Genomic DNA, 23,571 nt, shown 5'->3' with positions numbered 1-23,571 from the left:
CCGGCAGTCTGTTTGGTTAACGGTAAATGCCCTGGGTCTGACCTCCTGCCTTGTCAGCTTACCAACGGCCTCTTCCATGCTGTTGATTGTGATGTTATCCATATCTAATTATGCATTTATAGGCCCCTGCCTCTAATGTTATCAAAGTCTAATGGTGAACAGGGGAAGGCAGGATGTGGAATTTTATAAGCAGAGAGGGTTCCCTCCCCTTCCACCGCCACCACACTGCAATTTAAAGAAAACCAGGCCTCTTTATTATGCACAAATAAAGGCTGGTGCATATTTGGAGTCCATACTTAAGTATGATGTCGATAAAATCCCGAAGGTTTGTTTGATTGGAAAGGCGGGTTAATTGTTCGAGATGCTGAATGAAAATTCTCCCTCCCCCCCACATGCTTTATAGAACGATGCTTTGGGGATTTTAGAAGGATCATATCCCAACTAGTAGGAGCCAGGGAATTATAGTAAAAGACTGACCTGAGAACCAGGAAAACCATAGTTCAAGTTTTGTTTGCGCCCTGGGCTCCTTAGGGTGGCCTTAAGCCAGCAAGCCACAATTCTCAACATTCTCATCTGCAGTATGGAGATAATATATGAGAATAATGTTGATCTACCTCACGAGAGTGTTTTAAAGATTAGATGATGAGGATGAGGAGGAGGAGGAGGAGGAGGAGATCCATATCTGTTTTGCTTGCCCAAAGCCTGGGGTTTTGGAGGCTCATGCTAGCAGCTATAAAATATTTTGCTTCGCATCATACATTTTGCAAGGCTACGTCCTCGGTGAAACATTTGTACCTGTTCATCTACATTGCTTAAATGCTTTCCGCCCAAGGGCTGAAGGTCTTGGGGGCCACATGGCGGTTGGCAGTGTCAAAGGCAAAAGAGGTGTGGCAAAACCACCCAAAATACCAGCAGGTTTTATCTTAAAGCTCTTATTGCCAGTAAATAAGGAGGGTCATTTTAAGCTTTTAGAATGGGAAACAAATGGCACCGATTGGTGGACAGGGCAAAGAAGGTGGGGTGAGGAGAAGGGGGCGTGGACATTTGGGGGATCCCAGAAAGCTGGACTGGGATCCCAGGAGGGTTGAATTTGGCTGCTGGGCTTGAAGTTCTGCACACCTGACTTACACTGTGACGCTGAAGTCCCAGCACAATGGAGTTTTGTCACTGTAGAGGGATTCCTACGCCTTACCAAAGCAGTACTGTTTTAGAGAGTTTCAGTTACATTGTTAAGGGCCAAACTCCTATTGGTGCCATTGGAGTCTTCCCTCTAAATGCAAATGGCAGCTTTGGAGAGGGGCTTTTTTTTTTTAGATTCTGACATGGATGCTTTCTACACCTAAGGATTATCCCAGGAAAATGGAGGGATCGTCCCTGCATGCTCCCGGGATGCCCTGTGTTTCATTTGGATGCACAGGGATGATCCTGGGACAATCCTGGGGAAAAAGGCAGGTGTAGAAATGCCCATGGACAGAAAGAGTTAACACACACACCCCCGAGACCTAGAACTACGCTGCTCAAGCTTCGCCTATAATAACAACGTAATCAGGCATGTTAATTTCTTTTCGTTCAATGAACGACACAAGTGCAGGATGTCCGAAAAAAGGAAACTTGCTTGTTTGGAATCGGGGTCAGCAGTCAGGGTAGCCACTTCTTCATCACCCAAAAAAGATGACCCCACTTGCATCACATTTGCCTATGCTAATTTATATGCCTGGAAACAAATTTAGAAAGAATTACTATAATATAAATGGAAATGCGACACATCTCTCCATCCTTGGTCTGCTGTCCAGGTGCTAATTGTTGGTAGGCAACTTCAAAGAGCCGTCTTATGGTTCTTTATCTTGAAAACCAGACTGAAGGCCAGCCGCTTAAGTACAAGTTGCCTTCAAAACAGAGGCCAGCCTTCTGTAAAATTGGACATCCTTTCAGCAAAACCAGCCCCTGAAAGCCCACCTCCAGTTGCCAAGCCAGAGGCAGGTGAAGCATGTAAAAGGAGGGTCAGTTGCAGAAATCGGACTGGCCATTTAGGAGAGCAGAGTTTTTGGGACCATCCATCCCTCTTACTTTTTTAAAGGAGCCTTCTGGCAAAACTAGTTGCTGACCAGGGAACTACACTAAAACATTTTAAAGATAGGGTTCAGCTCATTTAGAGTCCAGGCTGGTTCTGACAGAAACCCAGAATGGATTCACACCTTTACCGAAATTGGAGCCCTCAGCCTTTACAGTTGAGCAATCCATGGTTCAAATGTGGCTTCTTCTAAGGACTCGGTGGTGGTCCTGGGCAAAGGTCCCCCTCTCAGACTTTCAATCCTATACATCAAGGGTGGGCTACATCTTTTGGTCCAGGGACCAGATCGTCCCCACTCCCTTTGCAGACCAAGCTGGCAGGCTGGATGACGTCAAGGTGGCAGGGCCATACCTATCTTTTGATGCCAGCTTGTCGGGGGCCTTCTCACACTGGTTGTACCCTAATTCTCCCCTGATCAGAGGTCGGAGACAACATAAGAATTGCTCCCCCCACCTCCTCCCCAAGCCTCCAGGCCAGGAGATGGAGCTTGAAGAGGGGACAGGGCTTGGGGACAGAGGGGCTGGATTGGAAACTTCTATGGTCAGATGAGGTCCACTGACCTGTTTACACAGAAATAAGTTCCACTGAATTTAATTGAGCTCATGACCTAGTGTTTAGAGGTGCACCCTTAGCCTCCCATCTGATATGCAGGATGAACAATAATACTACCCTACCCTACAGGTCCATTGTAAGGATAACTGAGATAATGGGATGCTTAAAATGTATACACAATTGCTAGATTTCATTATATAAACTGGCAAACATAACATAGAAAGGACAATCATTCTGGTTTCTTTCTGCTTGGGTGTATGGGATATAAACACACATGGTTGAATTAGGACCAAATGCACATGGCTACTAGGTGCTTGGTAAGCTACATCAGTATGGTGTGGGAGCAAATTCCGTAGTTTAACAAACTGAATAGTTTGTTAAATAGTTTGTTTAGCCTGGAGAAGAGAAGATTGAGGGGAGACATGATAGCACTCTTCAAATACTTAAAAGGTTGTCACACAGAGGAGGGCCAAGATCTCTTCTCGATCCTCCCAGAGTGCAGGACACGGAATAATGGGCTCAAGTTAAAAGAAGCCAGATTCCGGCTGGACATCAGGAAAAACGTCTTGACTGTTAGAGCAGTGCGACAATGGAATCAGTTACCTAGGGAGGTTGTGGGCTCTCCCACACTAGAGGCCTTCAAGAGGCAGCTGGACAACCATCTGTCAGGGATGCTTTAGGGTGGATTCCTGCCTTGAGCAGGGGGTTGGACTCAATGGCCTTGTAGGCCCCTTCCAACTCTGCTATTCTATGATTCTATGAATCTCACCCCATTCAGCTTCATAAGGACTGCTATACAAGTCAAAACTGGTCATGATTGAGGGTCCCTTGGCATGTTCAATGACCTTGTGTCAGGTGACCAGTCCTACATGCTTCCCCTTACACATCTGCAACATGCCTATATGCATGGACATATTTGTTTATTTGTTACAATTATATCCCACCTTTCCTCCGATATGAGCCCATTTTGATCCACACAACAGCCCTGTGAGGTAGCTTAGGCTGAGAGTCAGTGACCGGCTCAAAGTCACACAGTGAGCTTCATAGCCAAGTGGGGACTAGAACCCGGGGCTCCTGAGTCCCAGTCCAACCACCACATCACAATGATTTTACATCTTGAAGATGGAATGTGGCAGGGAAACCAGTAATTCTTTAGCTCAGTTTCTTTGAATATCTGAGTAATGAGGCAGCATTTCGACCTTCCCCAAACTGGTGTTTGGACTTCAGCTCCCATCAGCCGCAGCCAAATGTCAACAGTGCTGGGAGTTGCAGTCCAAAACATCTAAAGGGCACCAGCTTGGGGCAAGCTGTGATGACTATGGTATGCTGGAGCTGAAACGAATGAAACGCTTTGTTTCACAAATAAACATCAGGTTTGGGATACTTCTGTGAATAAAGGCTTTATTTTAAATACTGGAGCCTTGCAGCATTGTTACTTCCATATCACTGCATATTATTCCATAGGTTATTATTATTATTGTTTCCTCAATCACAGAATTCTCATCCCTTCGATCAATCAGATGGAGTCCTTGACACTTAATTTAGATATTTCCTCCCCCCAGAGATTGGAATGAAACTGCCACAGAGGCCTTGACTGTTTTTGCTCCTAATGCCAGCTGTTTTATGTCCCAAACAGCCAGAAGAGTTTGTTTAAAAATTCATAATAATAATAAATTGCAATCGGCGTCACCTTTGAGCTCCTTCCATGGAAACCGCTTTAAAGAACTCTCCAGTTTCCTCCCAAAGAGTCTTGAATATTGCCGGAGCTGGCAGTGGGGGAGGAATTGAAATGATGAGAAATTACCATCCTGCTCCTATTCACAGTGAAAGCGTAGATTTATTTATGTATTTATTTATTTATTTATTTATTTACAACCTTTGCATACTGCTCCACATCTAGACAGATTCTGGAGTGGAGAACAAGAAGAGGTGACATGGACTAAAGATAAGGACAATAAAACATGATATTGAAATTATTCTTTAAAAAACAGAATGTGAGGCTGGTTAACCAAGGAAGGCTTCTTGGAAAAGAGCTGTTTTCAGGAGGGGCCGAAAACAATACAATGTTGGCACCTGCCTGACCTCCAGAGGCAGGGAATTCCATAGGAAAGGGGCCATCACACAGAAGGCTCTTCTCCTGGTGATCTCCAGTTGGGCCATAGGTCCATGCGGAACCACAAGGTGCATGTCCTCTGATGACCTCAGTGATCGTGCAGTTTGATAAGGGAGAAGGTGCTCTATCGGGTTTCCTGGTCCTAAGTTGTTTAGAGCTTTGTACTAGGGCTGTGCACCAGCCCCATGAACCACTTCGTGGCCCGATCCGGAACTTTCGGATCGGGCCCAAACTGGTTCAGGCCGATCCTCCCCTCCACCGACCTGCTCCAGATCGGATCCCAGAGCGAGATCCAAAGGGTCGGATCGAGATTCGCCCCCATTTTGCCCCCTTCCCCACTTATTTGCCTCCAAGGCAGAGGCAGGTAAGAGGGGAAGGGGGGACAAAATGGGGGGCGAATAAGACCTGGCTCTGCCGCCCGCTGCCGCAGCAGTAGCGGGCGGCAGAGCCAGGTAAGGCCCCCTCCCCCCACTTACCTACCTCTGTCTCGGTCCGGCACCGGCTTCAACTGAGGCCTGGGCCTCAGTTGAAGCTGCCGTTGGACCACGACGGAGGCAGGTAAGCCCCCTCCCCCTTATCTGGCTCCGCCGCTATTGCCGCATGGACTGCAATAGAGTTGGCGATGCCAGGTAAGCCTCCTCCCCCCCACTTACCTGTGTTTGGAACTCCGGATCAAGGTGAAGCAATCCGCTTTTTGTCTTGATCTGCTTTGTCTTGATCCGCTTCGACTTGATCCGCAGCTCCCCGACCCGATTCGGCTCTGCCAATTTTCAAGGGGTGTCGGGTGGGGGGAAAAGTTTGACAATCACTGTTTTAGAATGATGTCTACAGAAGTCTGATGCCAATAATGCACAGAGCCAGTGCAGGTGATGATGGGTGGGTTTCCTGCATCTTCTGCCTCATGTCGGAGTCTCAGGAATTCATTTAACAAGCCCTTTTCCATTTCTGCAGGCATCTCAGCGATGATGAGTTACTACATGGACACAACTATTGGATGTCCAGCTCCTTATCCTCTAGCCCGCCCTGTGATGATGGTAAGGAAGGTTTTCATTTGGCACACAATATTGTGTGTGTGGTTGGAGCGGGTGGGAATGTGGCAATGGACGACCCTATGCCAGCTCATCTCAAAACCCATATACTAATAGCAAACTCATTCTCCAAGTGTGGATCCTTAAGGAGCTAAAATGGCATCACTAGAGAGGCAGTATCAGCAGGCTTGAGGGAACCCCAAAGTTCATAGAATTAACTTTGGGGTGTTCAGAGCGTGTTCAGAGGAGGGCAACCAGGATGATCAGTGGTCTGGAAACAAAGCCCTATGAAAGGAGACTGAAAGAACTGGGCATGTTTAGCCTGGAGAAGAGAAGATTGAGGGGAGACATGGTAGCACTCTTCAAATACTTAAAAGGTTGTCACACAGAGGAGGGCCAGGATCTCTTCTCAATCCTCCCAGAGTGCAGGACACGGAATAACGGGCTCAAGTTAAAGGAAGCTAGATTCCAGCTGGACATCAGGAAAAACCTCCTGACTGTTAGAGCAGTATGACAATGGAATCAGTTACCTAGGGAGGTTGTGGGCTCTCCCACACTAGAGGCCTTCAAGAGGCAGCTGTACAACCATCTGTCAGGGATGCTTTAGGGTGGATTCCTGCATTGAGCAGGGGGTTGGACTCATTGGCCTTGTAGGCCCCTTCCAACTCTGCTATTCTATGATTCTATGATAAAAGTAATTAGGAAAAGCAAACCTCTCTAAGAAACCTGCCTAAGAACATAAGAAGTGCCATGCTGGATCAGACCAAGGGTCCATCTAGTCCAGCATTCTGTTCACACAGTGGCCAACCAACTGTTGACCAGGAACCTACAAGCTGGACATGAGTTCAACAGCACCCTTCTGCCCACGTTCCCCAGCAATTAATGTACATAGGCTTACTGCCTCTGATACTGGAGGTAGCACATGGCCATCAGGACTAGTAGCCATTGATAGCCTTCTCCTCCAGGAATTTAACCAACCCCCCTTTTACAGCCATCCAAATTGGTGTCCATCAGCACACCTTATGGTAGTGAATTCCATAGTTTAACTATGCTCTGTGTCTGTCCTGAATCTCCCACCAATCAGCTTCATGGGATGACTCCGGATTCTAGTAACATGAGAGAGGAAGAGAAATGTCTCCCTGTCCACATTCTCCACACCATGCATAAAGGCAGCACACTCTGCTCTTGGCCATTGGTCCCCTGGTGCATGGCAAAGATCAGAGTGCGCTGCCTTTCAGCTCTGCAGTCCCAGGACAACACAGTATGTTTTCCCTCCTCCTTTTTCAATCAAGACGGAAATCTGTGTGTAGGTCCTGATTTGTTTTAAATGCAATATGTGCTTTAGGGAGGTGGGGGAGGCATGTGAGCTAAAAACTCCTTTCTGCTCCCCATCTCAAGTATAACCTCCACAGCCCCAGTGACTCACAGCCGGAGATGTGAACGGCTCAGTTGAAAAAAAGTCATATTGAGTAATACGAGATCTCTGCAGTGTTTGACCTATAAGGCTTGTTTCACTCTAGGAGTTGCCAATCAATTGGGGTGGGTGGGTGTGTTTCGGCTGATTTCCTTGCTTTGGGGCCAGATGCTGGTAAAGCTCCCTTAACCTTCTTTTTCAAAAGTTTTCTTTTAAAGTTGTGTTTAATGTACAAACTGCTTTTGTGCAAGGGCCAATCTACACCCTGTGTCATCTTGATACGAACCCATCAAGACGACGCTATATCCCTCTTGCACATTTATACTTTTTAGCACACCCAATGACCTCTGTTGCGGCGTTTGGGATAATGTGGAATGGGAAGTGGGGGATAACGCTAGAAAAGGGGCATACGGAATGTGGAACGTGCTCTAACAGTTCTCAGCGCACTTCAATCCCAATAAAAAAATACTACTGGAGGTCTAGAACAGGATTTACCCCTGGGTCTGTGAGAACTGCATCCTTATCCCCAACCTATTGCCCTCAACCGCTGGCCAGCCTCTCAGGATTTGCTGATGATGATGATGATGATGATGATGATGATGATGATGATTATATTTATTTATATCCCGCCTTTCCTCGAGTACTGGGACTCAAGGTGGTTTACAAGAATAAAACATGTACAATTAAAACATATAAATATCAATTTACAAAAATAAAATAGAATGAAACCTGCAGTAAAATTAAAAACATGTTTGTTTGTTTTTTAAAAAAACAGTAACAGATTAAAAGAGGGAGGGGAGAAATCTAATTCCAATTAACACAGTTCCAGAATAGTTCTAAAAGCCTGCCGGAACAAAAACTTTTTTTGCCTGCCTCCAAAACTGTAGCACAGAGGGAGCCAGCCTAGCCACCTTGGGAAGGGAGTTCCAGAGCCTTGGAGCAGCCACTGAAAAGGCCCTCTCCTGCGTACTCATCAGGTGTGCCTGGGATGTTGGTGGGACTGAGAGAAAGGTCTCCCCAGAAGATCTCGGAGCACAGGCAGGCTCATATGGGAGAATGCGGTCTTTCAGATAACCTTGGAGCTCTGTCCCCTGGTCGCCACCTGATCTGTACCTGGCTCCGCCCTTAGACCCTACCTGAGTACTGGACCGGAGGGTTTCAAGAGTCAGCAATTTCACACGTGTAAAAACTTTCATGGCATCACTTAAAATGGCAATCCCACAATTTTGTAAACCAGCTGCCACTAATCTCCAAGCAAACCCCCATGACATAGAAATAATGCATCAAGTTAAACTTCCTCATTGTCCACCACAAGCTAGCTTCAAGAAGAAAGGCTTTTTAAAATAATAATAATAACGACACAATAGGAAAACAGCTCATATTTGTCCATCTATGGAGCTGACGCGACAAGGAAACAGCTTGGGAGGTGTCAGGAGTTGGGGAGGTCAGCGCACGGCAACCGCCTGGATGCATGGCCAGGCTGCGCCAAAGCGGAGTTCAGGGGAAGGAAGCGTTCTTTCCTGTTATCCCAAAGTAACAGCAGGCTCAGCAGACCCTCTGCCAATGACACGTTTTGCATTCTCTCTGGGCTTTGAGGCTCCCAAGTTTACTTTGCCTCACTGAAGTCACATCCCCTGCAACCTGGTCTGCCCTTACTTTGACTGCAGCTAGCACTGGGGTGACACCTTAGGGCATGGCTAGATGGGGCGATATCCCATTGACCATCCCTGTGCATTCACATGATGCACAGGGGATCCCGGGAGCAGGGAGGGACGATCCCTCCCTTGGCCCAGGATATCACCCTACCATTTTAGCCCACTTTTTCCATGGTCTTGGGATGATCCCGAGACCGCGGAATGTGTGGCCGGGCATAATGGGCTGTCCCAGCTCCTTGTGAGTAACCGCGAGGAGCTGGGACCTGGGCACAGAGCTCCTTAGGAGCTCTGTGCCCATCAGGGGTGAGGTGGAGGAAGCAGGGAATTTATTTATTTACTTATTTATTTAAAAAACTCTCACGTTTGGTGGTCGAGTGCTCATGCGCTCCTTCTCCTTTAAAAAACAAAAAACAAAATGGCGGGCGTGGTGTCCTCTTCCTCCTAGGACATCACACGCCATGTGTAGACAGAGAGGGAGATCACACAATAACCATATTGCCAGATCCTCCATCCTCTGTCGCACTAGACCCTGAAGGCAGGGAAATACAAGAAGTTTCACACCCACTGGTCACTCCCATAAATGCTGACCTCTTCACTGGCCATGACTATCCTCCTGACAGCTAGGTATGGACAGACTTACCCACATCCAGCACCATCCAACACCTGCTAAGCTGCTGCCGCCGCCTGTTCCCACTCGTGACACTGTGTGACATCCTTTGCAGCTCAGCAAGTGTCCGACAAAACTGTGGGGCTGTCTGCCATTGTCTGAAGCCTCCATTGTTGTGCACAATGGAGGCTCTAGAAATTACGTATTTCCTACATTGTGTAAATGGTGGCCATAAAGGCCCCATTTATGTTGGATTAAAAGGTCTGTTTTGTGGATTGGGCCCAGAAGGAGGGTGCAAGTGAATAGGCAGTAGTGAGGGGAGGAGGTGGGCCTGCTCATAGAGGGGGACTCACAGAGGACATCTTGCCCAAGGTCCCCCCCCCCCCACACACAAAGAATCTGGATTTGGCACTGCACATGTAGATACATCTTCACCATAGATATGCATTGGTCCTATTGGATATTCAAGAGGGCCCCAGTGGAGCAAACTTCTGATAACATCCAGACTAGTAGTTGCATTTCATGATGGGATAATGATATCCAAACTTAATACCAGTTTTGGCAATTGCGTTGCTTAAGGATTCTGACTCTACGATGAGCCATTCTGACTCTACGCCTGTCGACATTATTTCACCCTGGGGAACGTTGCGGTCAATACGACAGAGCTAAGATTTCACATGTTGTAGTTTGATCCTAATACCTTCTGATATCAATGGAAGCTGAGCCTGCATGGAAATTCTTTGGTAAGCATTAGTCAGGCTGGGATTAATAATTCTTGGCATTCTGGGCCTGGCAAAGACATTCCCAGTGTCTTTGTTGACATAACACTGACTGATTCCCCTCACATTTTAAGTACCCTATCCTGAAATATATTGCTAGATATGAACCAAACCAAAGAAGTATTAAAAATTACAAGTCAATGCAGATGATTGACAAACTGAGTAAAAGCAATGCATGGTGTGGGAAGAGGCAGGATTGTATCTCAGACCTCCCTGCCCCAACCTTGGCCTCCTTCCATGAATTTCTCATAAAATCTATCTTAAAGTTAGAAGACAGGAAGAGAACCATGCTTGGCTCCAGCACTTGACGTCCTTGGGGAGCTGCTAAGGCTCAAACACCTTAGCAGCGCCCATCACAACATCTTTCTGCCTTCTCAGAAGACCCAGGACCTCCATGTTGTGCAATTTTGAGTCATCGCCATTTTTACTTGAACTTCAATATAGTCTCGTTATGGGGCATTACGCCTGCAGCTGCCACCAACTACACCGGGTAAATCCCCATGGGTCTACCAATGTAGCAAGTCTGAAAGGGAACTAAGAAGTTCACGGCTTCTTCTGCCTTCCACCCATATAGCTATGGGCTATTAAAGAAGTGTGTAACATCTGTACCTCCTTTTACCCAGGTTTCCCCCAATTATTCTTTCACACCTAGCATAGTAAGCTTAAGGAGTGGGACATCACTGCCAAATCAGCAGGACCCACTGAATTAGTTAACCTTTTACTCAGCCACACTCAATCCCAAGTGTGTCAAATTTATCAGTAGTATTATTTCTAATTTGGGGAAGTGAGTGCTGACTATTATGAGTTCAAGTATGAGGTAGTGTAAACAAAGACCAGGCTGGCAGATGGATTTAACTCAGTAACGTAAAATAAAAGTTTAATATTTACGAGCTGTTGTTCCAGTGTTATAGATGTTAATATTATTTACATAGATGTTGTTCATTAGCCTAAGCCTGCCTTACTACCTCTTCAAATCTTCCCTCCCCCACTAAGAGAGCTTCGGCTATTGGGCAGTATAGAAATGCAATAAATAAATAAATAAATAAGATGGTAATCCACTGAACTCCAATCCTGATCTCCGCTCAACAAACTGCCAGAACAGAAATTCCTGTGACATCACTTACTCTCCCCTCCTGACAGAATTAAAACAGCCAATCACATGCAAGCCCCATCCTGCCCACAGTTAACCCTTTCATACCTGTAGATACATTTCCTGCAAAACTAAATGCATTAATATTAATGTAATAAAACAGATTAACCGTACAAGTAGGTGATTTTATCACAACGTGCTAAGCTGAAATCTCTCCTGCAACTTCACCTTTGTTCATAGGATGTGATGGTAGGAGGAACTTTAGAAACTTTGATGGTGGGAGCGTCAATACTGGTGAAGTGTGGAGTGAACTTTCCAGTGGCAGTGATTGTGTCACTGATTCCTGGCCGACAGTATTTCCCGCCACCACTAAGCTCCAGCGTGAGGGCAGGAAGCATGGCCCTCGCTCTGATGGCTTCATGATGGTGCTGCATGATGACATGGCCTTGCCATGGGCCCGAATCAGAGTGAGGGCAGTGCGGTTACTCTGAAGTCTTGAACATGTGGGAAATGGTGTCCACCAGCAGCCAGGATTCCTGGGAGCATGATGGACACTGTTGTGTCTGTGAAACAGGCAACAAAATGGCCCGAAAGGTAAGGGGCTTCATAACCCTCCCCACCCTGAGGCTCGAGTTTTGAGTGAAAAAATTCTGCAACAAACTTTTGGTTCACCTGTAAAGTTAAAAACACTCCTGCAGTTTACATAGCACTGTTCCTTTTCTCTCTCTCCCCTCCCTCCCTCCCTTCCTTCCTTCCTTACACAGAGCTCTGTCACAGAGCTATTGGGTCCCTTCTAACCTTAAAGAACCAGGAGTCGTTTAAGATGGGCAGATTAGTGCCAACTCCAGGTTTTTGAGGCCCCTTGGACAAGACACACTCAGTGGGTCCCCTCTCTCACTGAGACCCCTTTTTCACTGCCTTTGTCAGCAGCTGTTATGTCTCCTCATCCTCTTTCTCGTCTTCATAGACAGAGAGCCAGTGAGCAAGTGGTCAGCGGCATCTACTTCTCCTCTTTCTCACATCTCCCTTGTTTGGGCCAGGGGACTTTTGTCCCCAGGTGTCTGAGACTTCTGTAGGTGCCCAACCATGCCTAACCTTGATGGGCAGATGGATGAGAAAATCATCATAGCCTAGCCCCATGCAAGTATGCAACACTTTACAACAGCACTATGGCAGCTGTAGATATGGCTGCATATGCCTGGATATCGGAAGATTTTCCGGTCTACCTGAAGGCAATTTTTACTCCCCACAGGTGTCCAAGCCAATGACTGGGCTCTTAAGGTTGCAAATTCACCCAGTAATAATGACAAAGTATTTGCAACAGAAGACACCTCTGTTTTCTGACCCCAGAGTTGTTCCAGTGCTGTTCTTGCAACTTTAGAAGATTTTTTAAAATCTATATTTAAACCAGACTCATTGTTTTAAAAATCCTAGTTCCTGATGTCTTATGTCTCGTATGCCTAAAATTCTTTTTGCCTTCCTGTCACTTCCTACGGTCGCTGCACAGCTAAGCAAGCCTTCCTTCGCTCTCTCAAGTGCGAAAGGCTCATGGATGTGCGGAAGTGTAGCTATTGTTGAGGAAGGATGTGGGTGTGGCTGTGAAAACTTCACAAAGCCATCCTCCATTTTGAAAGCAGGAGCTGTGAGGGCAAGCTGCAAAAGTCTATCTGTGTGGCAGCTGTTGTGACACACTTAGTTTGGGTTTTCTTTCTTTTAACTCCCCCTTCAACCCCCCCCCCCCCCCAAGTCTGAATATACTAGCACTTTCCAGTTCATTCAAAGGCAGAGATGCCCAAACTCTGGCTGTTTCTACACCTGCCTTTTTTCCAGGGATCATCCCTGTGCATGCAAATGACACACAGGGGATCCTGGGAGCAGGCAGGATGATCCCTCTATTTTCCTGGGATGATCCTTAGGTGTAGAAAAGGCCTGTGAGGCGGGTTAGTGGTTCAGCTGGATAATTTTAGACTCTTGGGTTAAAGGTTCTAACAAAGCCAACCCTCTGCCCTTTCTCTTTAGACAGTAAGGTGTATTACTTCATGCAGTAGAGGCTGGTGGCTCTGATCTTGTTGGGGTTGTGAATCCACTCTGGGTTTCAGTCAGAACTCTAAAGCAGCTATCCAAGGTGCTTCTTAACCACAATGTAGTGGTTAAGAGGAAGTCAATCATGAATGCTTTGGAGATATTGGAATGGAGACAATGTTCTATGTAGGGTTCACACTAGGGCAGTGCAGGGACCCCCTGATCTGCTCTGGATCCTGATCTGGACCTTCCAGATTGGGTCCGAACTGCTCCGGATTGATCCGGACCTCTTCTGGATCTGAATCCAGAGCAAGATCCGGAGGTCCAGATTTCCCCCAATAGACTTACATTGGAAAAGAAAAATGCCTATAACTTTTTTTAGTTTTGAAGATAGGAACATGAAAATGGGCATCATAATAGCTTCTAAATAGTTCCTTAGTCATGCCAATTTTGAAGCAAATCGGATCATCCCTTGATTTTTAGGATTTTTTAAAAAATTCTCCCCATTTAGAAAACTGCATTCATTTTTCAAGATACATGTGTGTAACTGTGCACCATGATAGGTTCCACATAGGGCCTTGTGCATGCTGACTTTGAAGCAAATTGGATCATCCCCTCAATCTGAACCGATCCGAACCTCCCCCGACCTGATTCAGATCCGAATTTAGGGGTTCTGAACCAAACCGCTCTGGATCTGGGGGTCCAGAGTGGAGCACAGCACTAGTTCACACCCTCCCTCTGGCTACCAGGCACAGAATAAATTAGAGAAGATAAGCAGGGCATAAAATCCTGCATGCTATGCGGAGTGGGAAAACCTGCACTGAGTGATGCCACACTTTCAGTGGTACATATATTATTTAACCACTGCTAGCCACAGTGCTGTGCCAATCAGCCAAGAGCCAGCACGGAGTTGGAAGCCTGAAGGCTGCTGTCTCATGTCCTATTGTGATTGGATGCACTGAATCAACATGTCTGAGAATCTATCAAACAACCTATGGAGAATGCATAATTTGCATGCTAATTTGTCTGTGCAGAAATCATTTGGTGTCATCTGCTTTTGGCTTAATTTCTGATGTCTGGCAAATGAAGGGAAGCTTCTTCTCCAAACCGGATTTCTTCCTTATAACTTGGTGTTTCTCTTTCACACAGAGACAGGGAGATGTCAATCCCTATGAAGATCCTTGGATGACCTGTGGGTTCCAGTCCACCTGCTACCAGCAGAGGGCGATCTACCCACTCTGGGATGAGACAGCCATTCAGGAAGTGCCCACAGGGCTAGAATATCACAACACGGGTAGGAGTTGTGCCTTTATATACCTAGAGGGATTGATTTCTGTTTTCCTTTCACAAAAGGCAAATTGTGCTTTGGCTAGCACAGTGTAGTGGTTAAGAGATTGGGCTACAGATCAAGAGCCCTACTCTGACCCTGGCTTCTGTAAAAACTCACCAGGTGGCAATAATAATAATAATAATAATAATAATAATAATAATAACAACAACAATTATTTATTTATTTATTTGTTACCCACCTCTCCCTCTGGATCGAGGCGGGGTACAACACAATTAAAAACACCATAAAGTACATAAAACTAATTCAAACATTTAAAACCAGTGCATCATTAAAAGCAGCACACCACTAAAAAAGGCATCTTAAAATTCAGCTGGGTAGGCCTGCCGGAAGAGATCAGTCTTTATGGGTTTCTTAAATTCTTAAATTTCTTAAATTCTGGATAGCCGCTCTCTCTCAGCCTCAATCGCCACCTTAATTATCTGCATTATGGGGCTAATTATTATTATTAATTACATTTATATACTGCCCCATAGTCAAAGCCCTCTGGGCGGTTTCCAAAATAATACCGACGCCCCTTAAATGGTGTTGTAAAGATTACCCAAATATATTGCAATGAAAGTTTTTAAGTGCTATTAAACAATATCTATTAAACACTATTTATTTATCTATCTACATCTTGAAACTCATTGCAGCAAGATTATTAGATATTTTATTTTAGTTATTTATATGCCACTTTTATCCCCCCGCCCCCCGACCACTCAAAAGAGTATTGTGTGGGAATCGCAAGTATAATAACAATAAAACACAGAGTAAAACACAAACAAAACAACAACAACAACAGAAATATGAGAAAAAACAGCAGCATTAAAACCAAAGGAGATGGCATAAAATCAGTAGAAATAACTTCTCAAAAGTTCCTCTTTTTCCCCGTTTTGATAATGGAGGACAGAGAAACAGGGGTGAAAGCCTGGACATGACAGTAGTTTATACAATGATTTATATATTTGTTCACTCCGATAACACTAAAGCACAGAGCCACCTAATGAAATTGGTTACTCAGTAGCAGACACAGGACAGACAGTATTTCTTTGCACAGCATATTATTAACTTATGGAACTCACTGACACCAGATGTCTTGATGGCCACCAGACTGAATTAATCTAATCTGATGAAACAAATTCATGGAAGATAGGTGAGAAAGATAGCTGAGGCTTCATGGAAGATAGCTGAAGCTAGATTGAATAAATCCTTTCCACACTCAGAGGCAGAATATTTTGGAATAGTAGGTGTTGGGGGCAAGTATTAGGGAGCTGGTGTGGGTTCTCCTTTCATGCCCCAATTTTAGGTCTTGCAGAGCCACTTGGCTGCCCACTGTTGAAAACATATTGGACTAGATCAGGGTTAGGAAACCAGGGGTCCTCTAGATATTGTTCACTATTTCCAAAAATAGCCATTCTGGCTGGGGATGATAGAAGTTGCATTCCAAAACATCTGCAGAGCACCAGAATGTCTAGCCCTGGATGAGATGGACTCGTAATCCGATCCAGAGAGCTCTTCTTACGTTATTTTGTTCTTCGCAGAAAATGTTGTAATAAGTAAAGATGTGTCTTCTACATTCTAGTATGTGCAATAACTATTGTTTACTGTCAAATGCTTCCTCTATTCATGGCTGTGTTATCAACATTTCCTCCACGCCCTGCACAAAGAGACATGCACACATAGAGACATGAGCACACACACACACACACCCCCCCCCAGGACACACAGAGAGACTGTCTTATTCTGGCTGCAAACCTTTTAAAGATTGCAACTTTTCTGCCTGTGTCCCAAGATGTAAGAAGCGGTATGATTATGCATATATAAGAAGATGCCTCTGGGCACAACCATTTTCTTTCTCAGATGAAATCAGCCTTATCAGAGCAATGTCAGACAACAATCACTTCAAGCAATAGATACCAGTCAGTTTCCCCACATACTCTACAGCAAAAGGGTATCAGTTGGCTTTTCGGGTGTGAAAGAAAATGCCTGAGTGGCTTTGCATATAGCCCAGCTTATCTGGGCTCTAAACTAACATCCCCCTGATCTGCTACTTGTCTATATGTAGGGAGCCTTCAAAGCTGTGATTCCCTGCAGCTGGGTCCCAGGGAACTGAACACATTATATCCATTCAGACAACCATAAAGAGGCTCATAAAAGAACCAGACCTGCTGTGGGCTTCTTTCCAGGGAACAGCACAAAGGACCAAGTGGTAGCAGACTGAGCCACAGCAAACACCTCTGCCTCAACTGCATTTTACCTGCTAGCAAGAGTGCCTTCTCGCTTCTCCAAGCTCTGCTTGCTGTCCTGTTTTAATCTGCAGCTTGCTAGTGAGGGTTTGCAGCTGGGGACTGTGTGGTGGCTGGATTGGGCCAGAGCTCCACCTGGAAGTGGCTCATAAAATAGGGAGACCATGTGGAAAGGAAAGGAGGACAGGGCTCCTGTATCTTTAACAGTTTTATAGAAAACGGAATTTCTACAGGTGTCATTTGCATGCATGCAGCAAATAGTGAAAGTCCTTCTTCTTCACAACAGTTGAAGCTGCTGGAACCCTGCCCTTTTTTGTATCTGGTCAATAGGGCAGCTTTAACTATTGTGACCCCAGGGGGAATCTCACCAGGTGCTACATGCATACAAATGACACCTGCTGAAATTCCCTTTTCTAGGCAACTGTTAAAGATCCAGGAGCCCTGTCCTCCTTTCCATATGGTCACCCTATCATAAAAGAATCAGCCCTGCCATGGACTTCCTTCCTGGGGGTAGCACAAAGGACCAACTGAGCAAAACAGTGCCATGAAGACTCCCCCTTGGAACATACCATGTAATAAAAACAAACAAAAAAATGCTTCTGAGCATGTGCTGAATTCCTTTGGGCTCTCCAAGAAATAACTACAGCCAGTCTTACAAATAAGAGAATGTGACTTCAGGGCAAAGTTAGAGATTAACATGTTAGTAGTAGTAGAAATAGTTCAACATTATTATTATTATTATTATTATTATTATTATTATTATTATTATCCATTTATTTATATATTTAGTTTTTTCTATCTTGCCTTTCCGCTAAAGGCAGTGCTCAAAGCAACTAACAATAATAATAAATTAAAAGCACATTTTTAACAGATTAAAAGCACATTTTTAATAAAATGATGAGATACAAAAAATGCATTTAAACACATCAAAAATACAACCGTAAAACACATAGATCCCAACCAATTGACCCTTCCCCTTCAGCAAACAAATAACATTATTCATATTATTGCCGACTCTGTGGTAATGTTGTGCAAGCAACATTGTTTTTACCAGAAAGAGTGATATATAATCAAAGATAAAATTAAAACAATTCAGAACACAAAAATGACAGCACAAAAAAAACTGAAAACAATCATTTAAAAGCAGCAGAGCACAACACAGCTGTTAAGGTTTTTAAAATTCCTCTAAAAATGAAAAGAGAGGGAACCCAGTGAATCTCCACTGGAAGGCCATTCCACATCTTTGTGCTACCATCAAAAAGGCCCTGTCTCTTATATCCACAGAACAAAGATTAGGGTCCTTGATGCCAATCGCAAAAGCCAGATAAGTTCATGTGTGAAAAGGTGTAGACCTTTCATATATTCTTGAAAGTTCCACATACCTTATCCAAATAATTCTCACTACAATCCTGCAAGGTAGACCAGAATCATTATATTATCATATTTAATTTTGTTGAGGAAGGGGCTGAGTCTGAGTGAAAAAGTGGCAGGTATCCCTGTTTGTGGCCAAGGTAAAATTTGAACTGAGTTTCCTGATCTTGGCTCATTCTGATAATCACTACTCAACACCAGCAGTGGGTTCATAAAAACATGATGAAATAATGAAATTGATGCCCTTGGCAATGAAATTGATTCCCCCAAGTAACCTACAAGAATATTCTCTCTCTCTGTCCTCTTTCCTTTGTTATTATAATTTGATTTACATTGGTCTTTTTCATTGTCCTCTGCCTTTGTGCAGAGCCTAGCTTCTATTTTAAACCAAGGAGGGGAAGACCCACATTTGAATATGTCTCTAGGTACAAAGTTTCACTTCTACATTGGCTACACACGTGTGTGCAATTTATGGGGCACCATCTTAGCAGCCTTTTAGGAAGCTAGAAGTTCGATTTGACCAGTCCAATTTCAAAGTAGTAGTAATTATTGTTTTAAAAGGTTCTTGTGAAAACACAATACTATATATAGGGCACTGTTTGCTTTTCTTAAAGAATGTTGGCCTTTGATGCCCAAAGCGAGATTATTTACATGTCAGATAAGATTATAAAGTGCTAAGGTAGGAGGCAAGTGTGACTTAGACCTTCACTAGGCCACAAAAACCAGGCTTTGAGACATTTCGAAAGAAAGATTGTTCAGATGCAAGAATTTGCGTTGGAATGTTATCACTCTCCTGGAGTTCCAAAGATACTTCTAAAGAGGTATACATTCTGTTGCTGCTGCTGCTAGCAAATCTTTAGTTCAAACAGCGGAATGGAGCAGTAAATGACATATGATTGCAAAACCTAAAGAACGCTGGTCATTTTGGAAGCATTCGGAACTACTGTTGCTGCCACGCACAATAGAGGCATGGCAGTTGATCACCGTTGCTTTGATCTGCTTGGGAGAAGCACAGTTAGGAACAGCTGAGATGTGTGATGGAGCTACTGGGAACGAACATGTCCAATTTTGAGCAAGGCTGAGTCTAGGTTCTCTGCTTCCTTCCTCAACCTGGTGTCCTCTGAATATTTTGGACTACAACTCCTGCCCATTGACCATGCTTGGTGGGACTGATGGCAATTGAAGTCTAAAACATCTGGACGGTCCCAGGTTAGGAGAGGCTGCTCTATACCAAAGCATGTGACATCCTGAATAAATTATGGAAAGCAAGCATAATTTCCCATTTCCCCATTGGCATAGTCTATTCTGCTTTTCTGCTGTGGGAGGAGCAAAGATTCTAACCTGTAAGTCCTCCTCAGTCCTCCTCAGACTTCTAAGAATTCACCATGCTTGTCTATATGTTATTTCCTGAGTCACAAGGCTTGGACATTTCTAAGAAAGAAAGAAACTGAGGGCAGATGTCATAAGAGTCAAGCTCCTGATGAATTCTTAAGCTACAGAATGAGTCTGCTTTCTTCCAACTTTACAAGTGATGTGACAGATGCACGTCTGTCAAAATGAATGTTGGGTTGGTTGTCAATCTCTTCCCATGCTTTAAAAGGTCTGCCCACCTTTTTCAATTTATTTTTTAAACAAGTGCCTCATGAATGTTCACTCATTGATCTGCTAATTCACTACCTTATTTATTAAAGTATTTTTTTAAAAAAGAGCAAAACTGCTACAAAGATGGGGGTGGTTGGATGGTTTCTTGATGACATTACGGGTGCTAGCCAATATATACTACACATGAGCCACATTCTGCTTGAAACTTGCAGAACCGACAATTCCCCTCCCTGCACTGGAGCTTAGCTCTGGAGGCCATTTCAGCTAAACAGAATAGTGAACGTGTTTTCATCTTTGATTCCCAGGGGGCTGTTTGAGTAGAGGTTCTACATTTGTGCAACTGTCTTGTCTGGTTAATACATACAGGTCGGCACACAATTGGGATTTATTGCTGAAAGCAGCAGGGTTGAAGGTGTGTTTGTGTGTGTGCGCACGTTTGTATTTTAATCTCATTGAAGAATCTTTGTGTTTGTAGCCAATCTCCTTGAAGACATCTTTACTTCCTCTTTCTCGGTATTCTTCTGGTGCAACATGATGCAACATTGCTTCACCAGGTCCTGGCATAGAATATCAGCCAATACCGGATTTCAGTATAGCATACTTGATTTCCCCCCCGTGATCTTTGTTGGACCCATTCATCTCATTCACTCTAAGCCATTTTGCTTGATAGATGCCCAAGATACTAGTTTTTTAAACTCAACCTGATTAAACCAAAGTGGTGATAGAGCACATGCTTTGCATACAGAAGGTCCTAGGTTTGATCCCCAGCTTCTCTAGGTAGGGTGAGGTAAGGACTCCCACCTGAAACCCTGGTGAGCCTCTGCCAGTCAGTGTTGACAATACTGGGCTAGCTGGACCAATGGTCTGACTCAGTAAAAGGCAGCTTCCTATGTTCCTAAATTGTATCCTGATTTGGGTCATCCTTAGGCTCCAATACAGACATCCCCAACCAGGCGATCTCCAGAATTTTTGAACTACAATGCCCGTCAGCCCCAGTCAGCATGGCTAATGGCCAGGAATCCTGAAGGTTTTAGTCCAACTCCCTGAAAAGCACTTTGGGATATGTTTCGTGTTTGTCTCTCAGGACAAGCAGCTTTCAGAGACAACAGCCTGCTATTGTACTCTTCGAAAGTCACGCAAACAATTCTTTGCATGTCTTATGGCAGCCCCACATTCACCTTGACTGAGTTCATTTCATGTGAAAAGTCTTATATGCAATCCTTATATGTTCAAGCTCTTATATGTGCACATTTTACTTTGAGGTTTTGCGTATCTCTGAGCAATGACTGAGGCAATCAAAATCCCTTTCTGATAATTGTACTGGTGGTAGCATAGAGAGAAGGTGTGTTGCAAACACACACGCACACAAAAAATCCCCCACTCATCATCTGACAACATCTCATGTTTTGCAACCCATGGCAAGAAGCCACTACTTACCATAAAAAAAAGGATCTTCTCTCTACTATGATCAAAAAGTTATTCTATAAAAGTCCAAAAGGTGAAGATCTTTCAAAACAACCAGCAATACAACCACCTCAAAAATTAATATCATTATTAGTAGTATTATTTTTATTCCTACCCATATTAGACGTTTATTTATTATATAGTGTCATTAGTTTATATGGTGCTTTAAAGAATAGCAAGGTCTCTGCCTTGAGGAGAATACAGTCTAAGTAAGAGCTCAACTGTCCATGACATAAGGAGATCCACAATCAAATCCATATGGACCAAAGATCTGACTCGGTCCAAGGCAGATTCTTATGTGCCCATAGAAGTTCTTCTTAGGACACAGCCAGTGTGAATCTATGATTCTGGATAGTTGAAAGGCTGTGTGTGTGGGTGGGATGGGTGAGAATGGGAAAACACCTAGGTCAGGGGTGAGGAACTTGTGGCTCTTTGGATGTTGTTGGACTCCAACCCCCATTAGCCACATCCAACATGACCTATGGATAGGATGATGGGAGTTGTAGTCCAACAACATCTGGAATGCCACAAAGCATCCTATATTCTCATCTAGGGAGATGACTTTGGGAAGCTCACCTCCAAGGCATGGGCAGACCCTCACTGCTGTTCATCCTCAGCATCTAGTTTTCAGAGATATACTTCCTCTGCCAGGAGAGGGTCCCTTTAACTATGACGGCTCTCAGTTCTTGATAGAACCATGCTCCTTGAATGTTTCTCATCCTTTGAAGAAAGAGGTTGTCAGGCAGAGACCCGAGAACTGTGGAAATCTGCCTCCCATTCCTAGGAAAGAAACTCAACAACATCCCCACCGCTGAGTCGGTATTTTGGAATAAGCCAGGGATGGGTCTGTTGGTTCAAAGGTATGGGACAAATTTCAAAGATGCTGTCAGTGGGTGGTTTGACTCTTGGGGTGCTAGAGCGAAAAGAACCTCCTCGCCCCTCCCAATCCTGTACTACTTCTTCCCCTTCCTTCTTTTTCTGGAATTTAACCCACTGTTGATCTCCATTCATGCTTGCTCTCTTGTGGAGTTCCCTAGAGGAAAATTCTCTTTGTGTGCAGTTTCTGGGCCCAATTCCAGATCCTTTCTTGGAGGAAGGGGAGTGTGTGTGTGTGTGTGTGTGTGTGTGTGTGTGTGTGTGAAGGCCAACATGGCTCAGCAACCCAATGGCTTCACCAGCTGCAGCGCATTTTCAGAGCCACGCTTAAAAGAGAATGCTCTGCATTTTTTCGCATTCTTTTATCCTATTTTTAACTGCAGCCTCTTTTTCCTTTCTCAGCCCCTTCTGACATCCCACTCAACCCTCTCCCCCCCCCCCCCGGTTGACTGCCACCTCCCCCGCGCTCCTTCGGAGGAGATGAATGAGCTTCTTTTCTCAAAGAAGGCACATCTGCTTGAGACAGGAGGAAGACCCAAGAGATTCAGGAGGGGGCCACGGGAGGGGGGGAGAGGGGAGGGGGAAGCGGGCAAGAAGTTGTGGGCACACTGGAGGTGTTCTTATTTCCCCTGTGCCCACTCTCTGTTATTACTTACAAAACATTTCCAGAAAATGTGTGTGTGTGTGGGGGGAGAGAAAGCCATACATAGTGGGGAAATGGGATAGGAAAATGGGGTAGCAGTGATAGGAAGGCAGAAAAGATAGAAAGAAAGTGGAAGGAATAGGTCTAGTTGGAGTAAAGTAAGGGAGGAAGGAGAAGAAGAGAGAAAATCCCATGAATTACAAAATAAACAATTAGAGGACTGAATAATAAAGTGCATTTGCAAAAAATGGACCATGCAGCTATCTGCCCCTGTATATAATCAGGGGTCCATCCTTTCCTTTCTGCCTCCCTGTATTTTTCTGACTACCACTCTGTGCTCAGCATGCTCCTCCTGGAGTCCTTGGCATGAGCTTGGCAGGATGATGCCCAGGGAACTTGGCCTGAATGAATGCACTCCTTCTGCTTCATCCCCCACCCTTCAGTCTTTTGGGGGATTTTTAAATCAGTGTATGACCCTCTCCAAAGCCACCGTTTGGGAGTCTGGTTTAGCGTCAAGCCTTATCCACGTCAGGTCTCTCACTGTCCTTTCTGCTTCCTGTCTTCTCAGTGGTTCCAACCTGGATGGCCAACAGTGCATAGCCGGTTTGCACAACCGCCTTCTCCCCATTCCCATCTTTTGGGCAGTTCTGTCACAGCACTCTTCAGTACAGTACCCTGGTCAGCAATTAATTTTCAACAGGTGCTGTC

General features: G+C 44.7%; 1 protein-coding gene across 1 annotated transcript in view; it reads left to right on the top strand.

The window, feature by feature from the left end:
• The first annotated feature begins 5,698 nt into the window (after positions 1–5,698).
• Positions 5,699–23,571, top strand: part of ETS1 (ETS proto-oncogene 1, transcription factor) — a 121,184-nt gene continuing 103,311 nt past the window's right edge. The window contains exons 1-2 of the mRNA XM_063138826.1: positions 5,699–5,770; positions 14,481–14,625. Of these exons, the coding sequence (XP_062994896.1) occupies positions 5,699–5,770; positions 14,481–14,625 (217 nt within the window). The remainder of the gene's footprint in view (positions 5,771–14,480; positions 14,626–23,571) is intronic.

The sequence above is a fragment of the Elgaria multicarinata genome, chromosome 12 (genome assembly GCF_023053635.1).
Source record: "Elgaria multicarinata webbii isolate HBS135686 ecotype San Diego chromosome 12, rElgMul1.1.pri, whole genome shotgun sequence".
NCBI lineage: Eukaryota > Metazoa > Chordata > Lepidosauria > Squamata > Anguidae > Elgaria > Elgaria multicarinata.
This window is presented reverse-complemented; position numbering and strand designations above follow the sequence as displayed.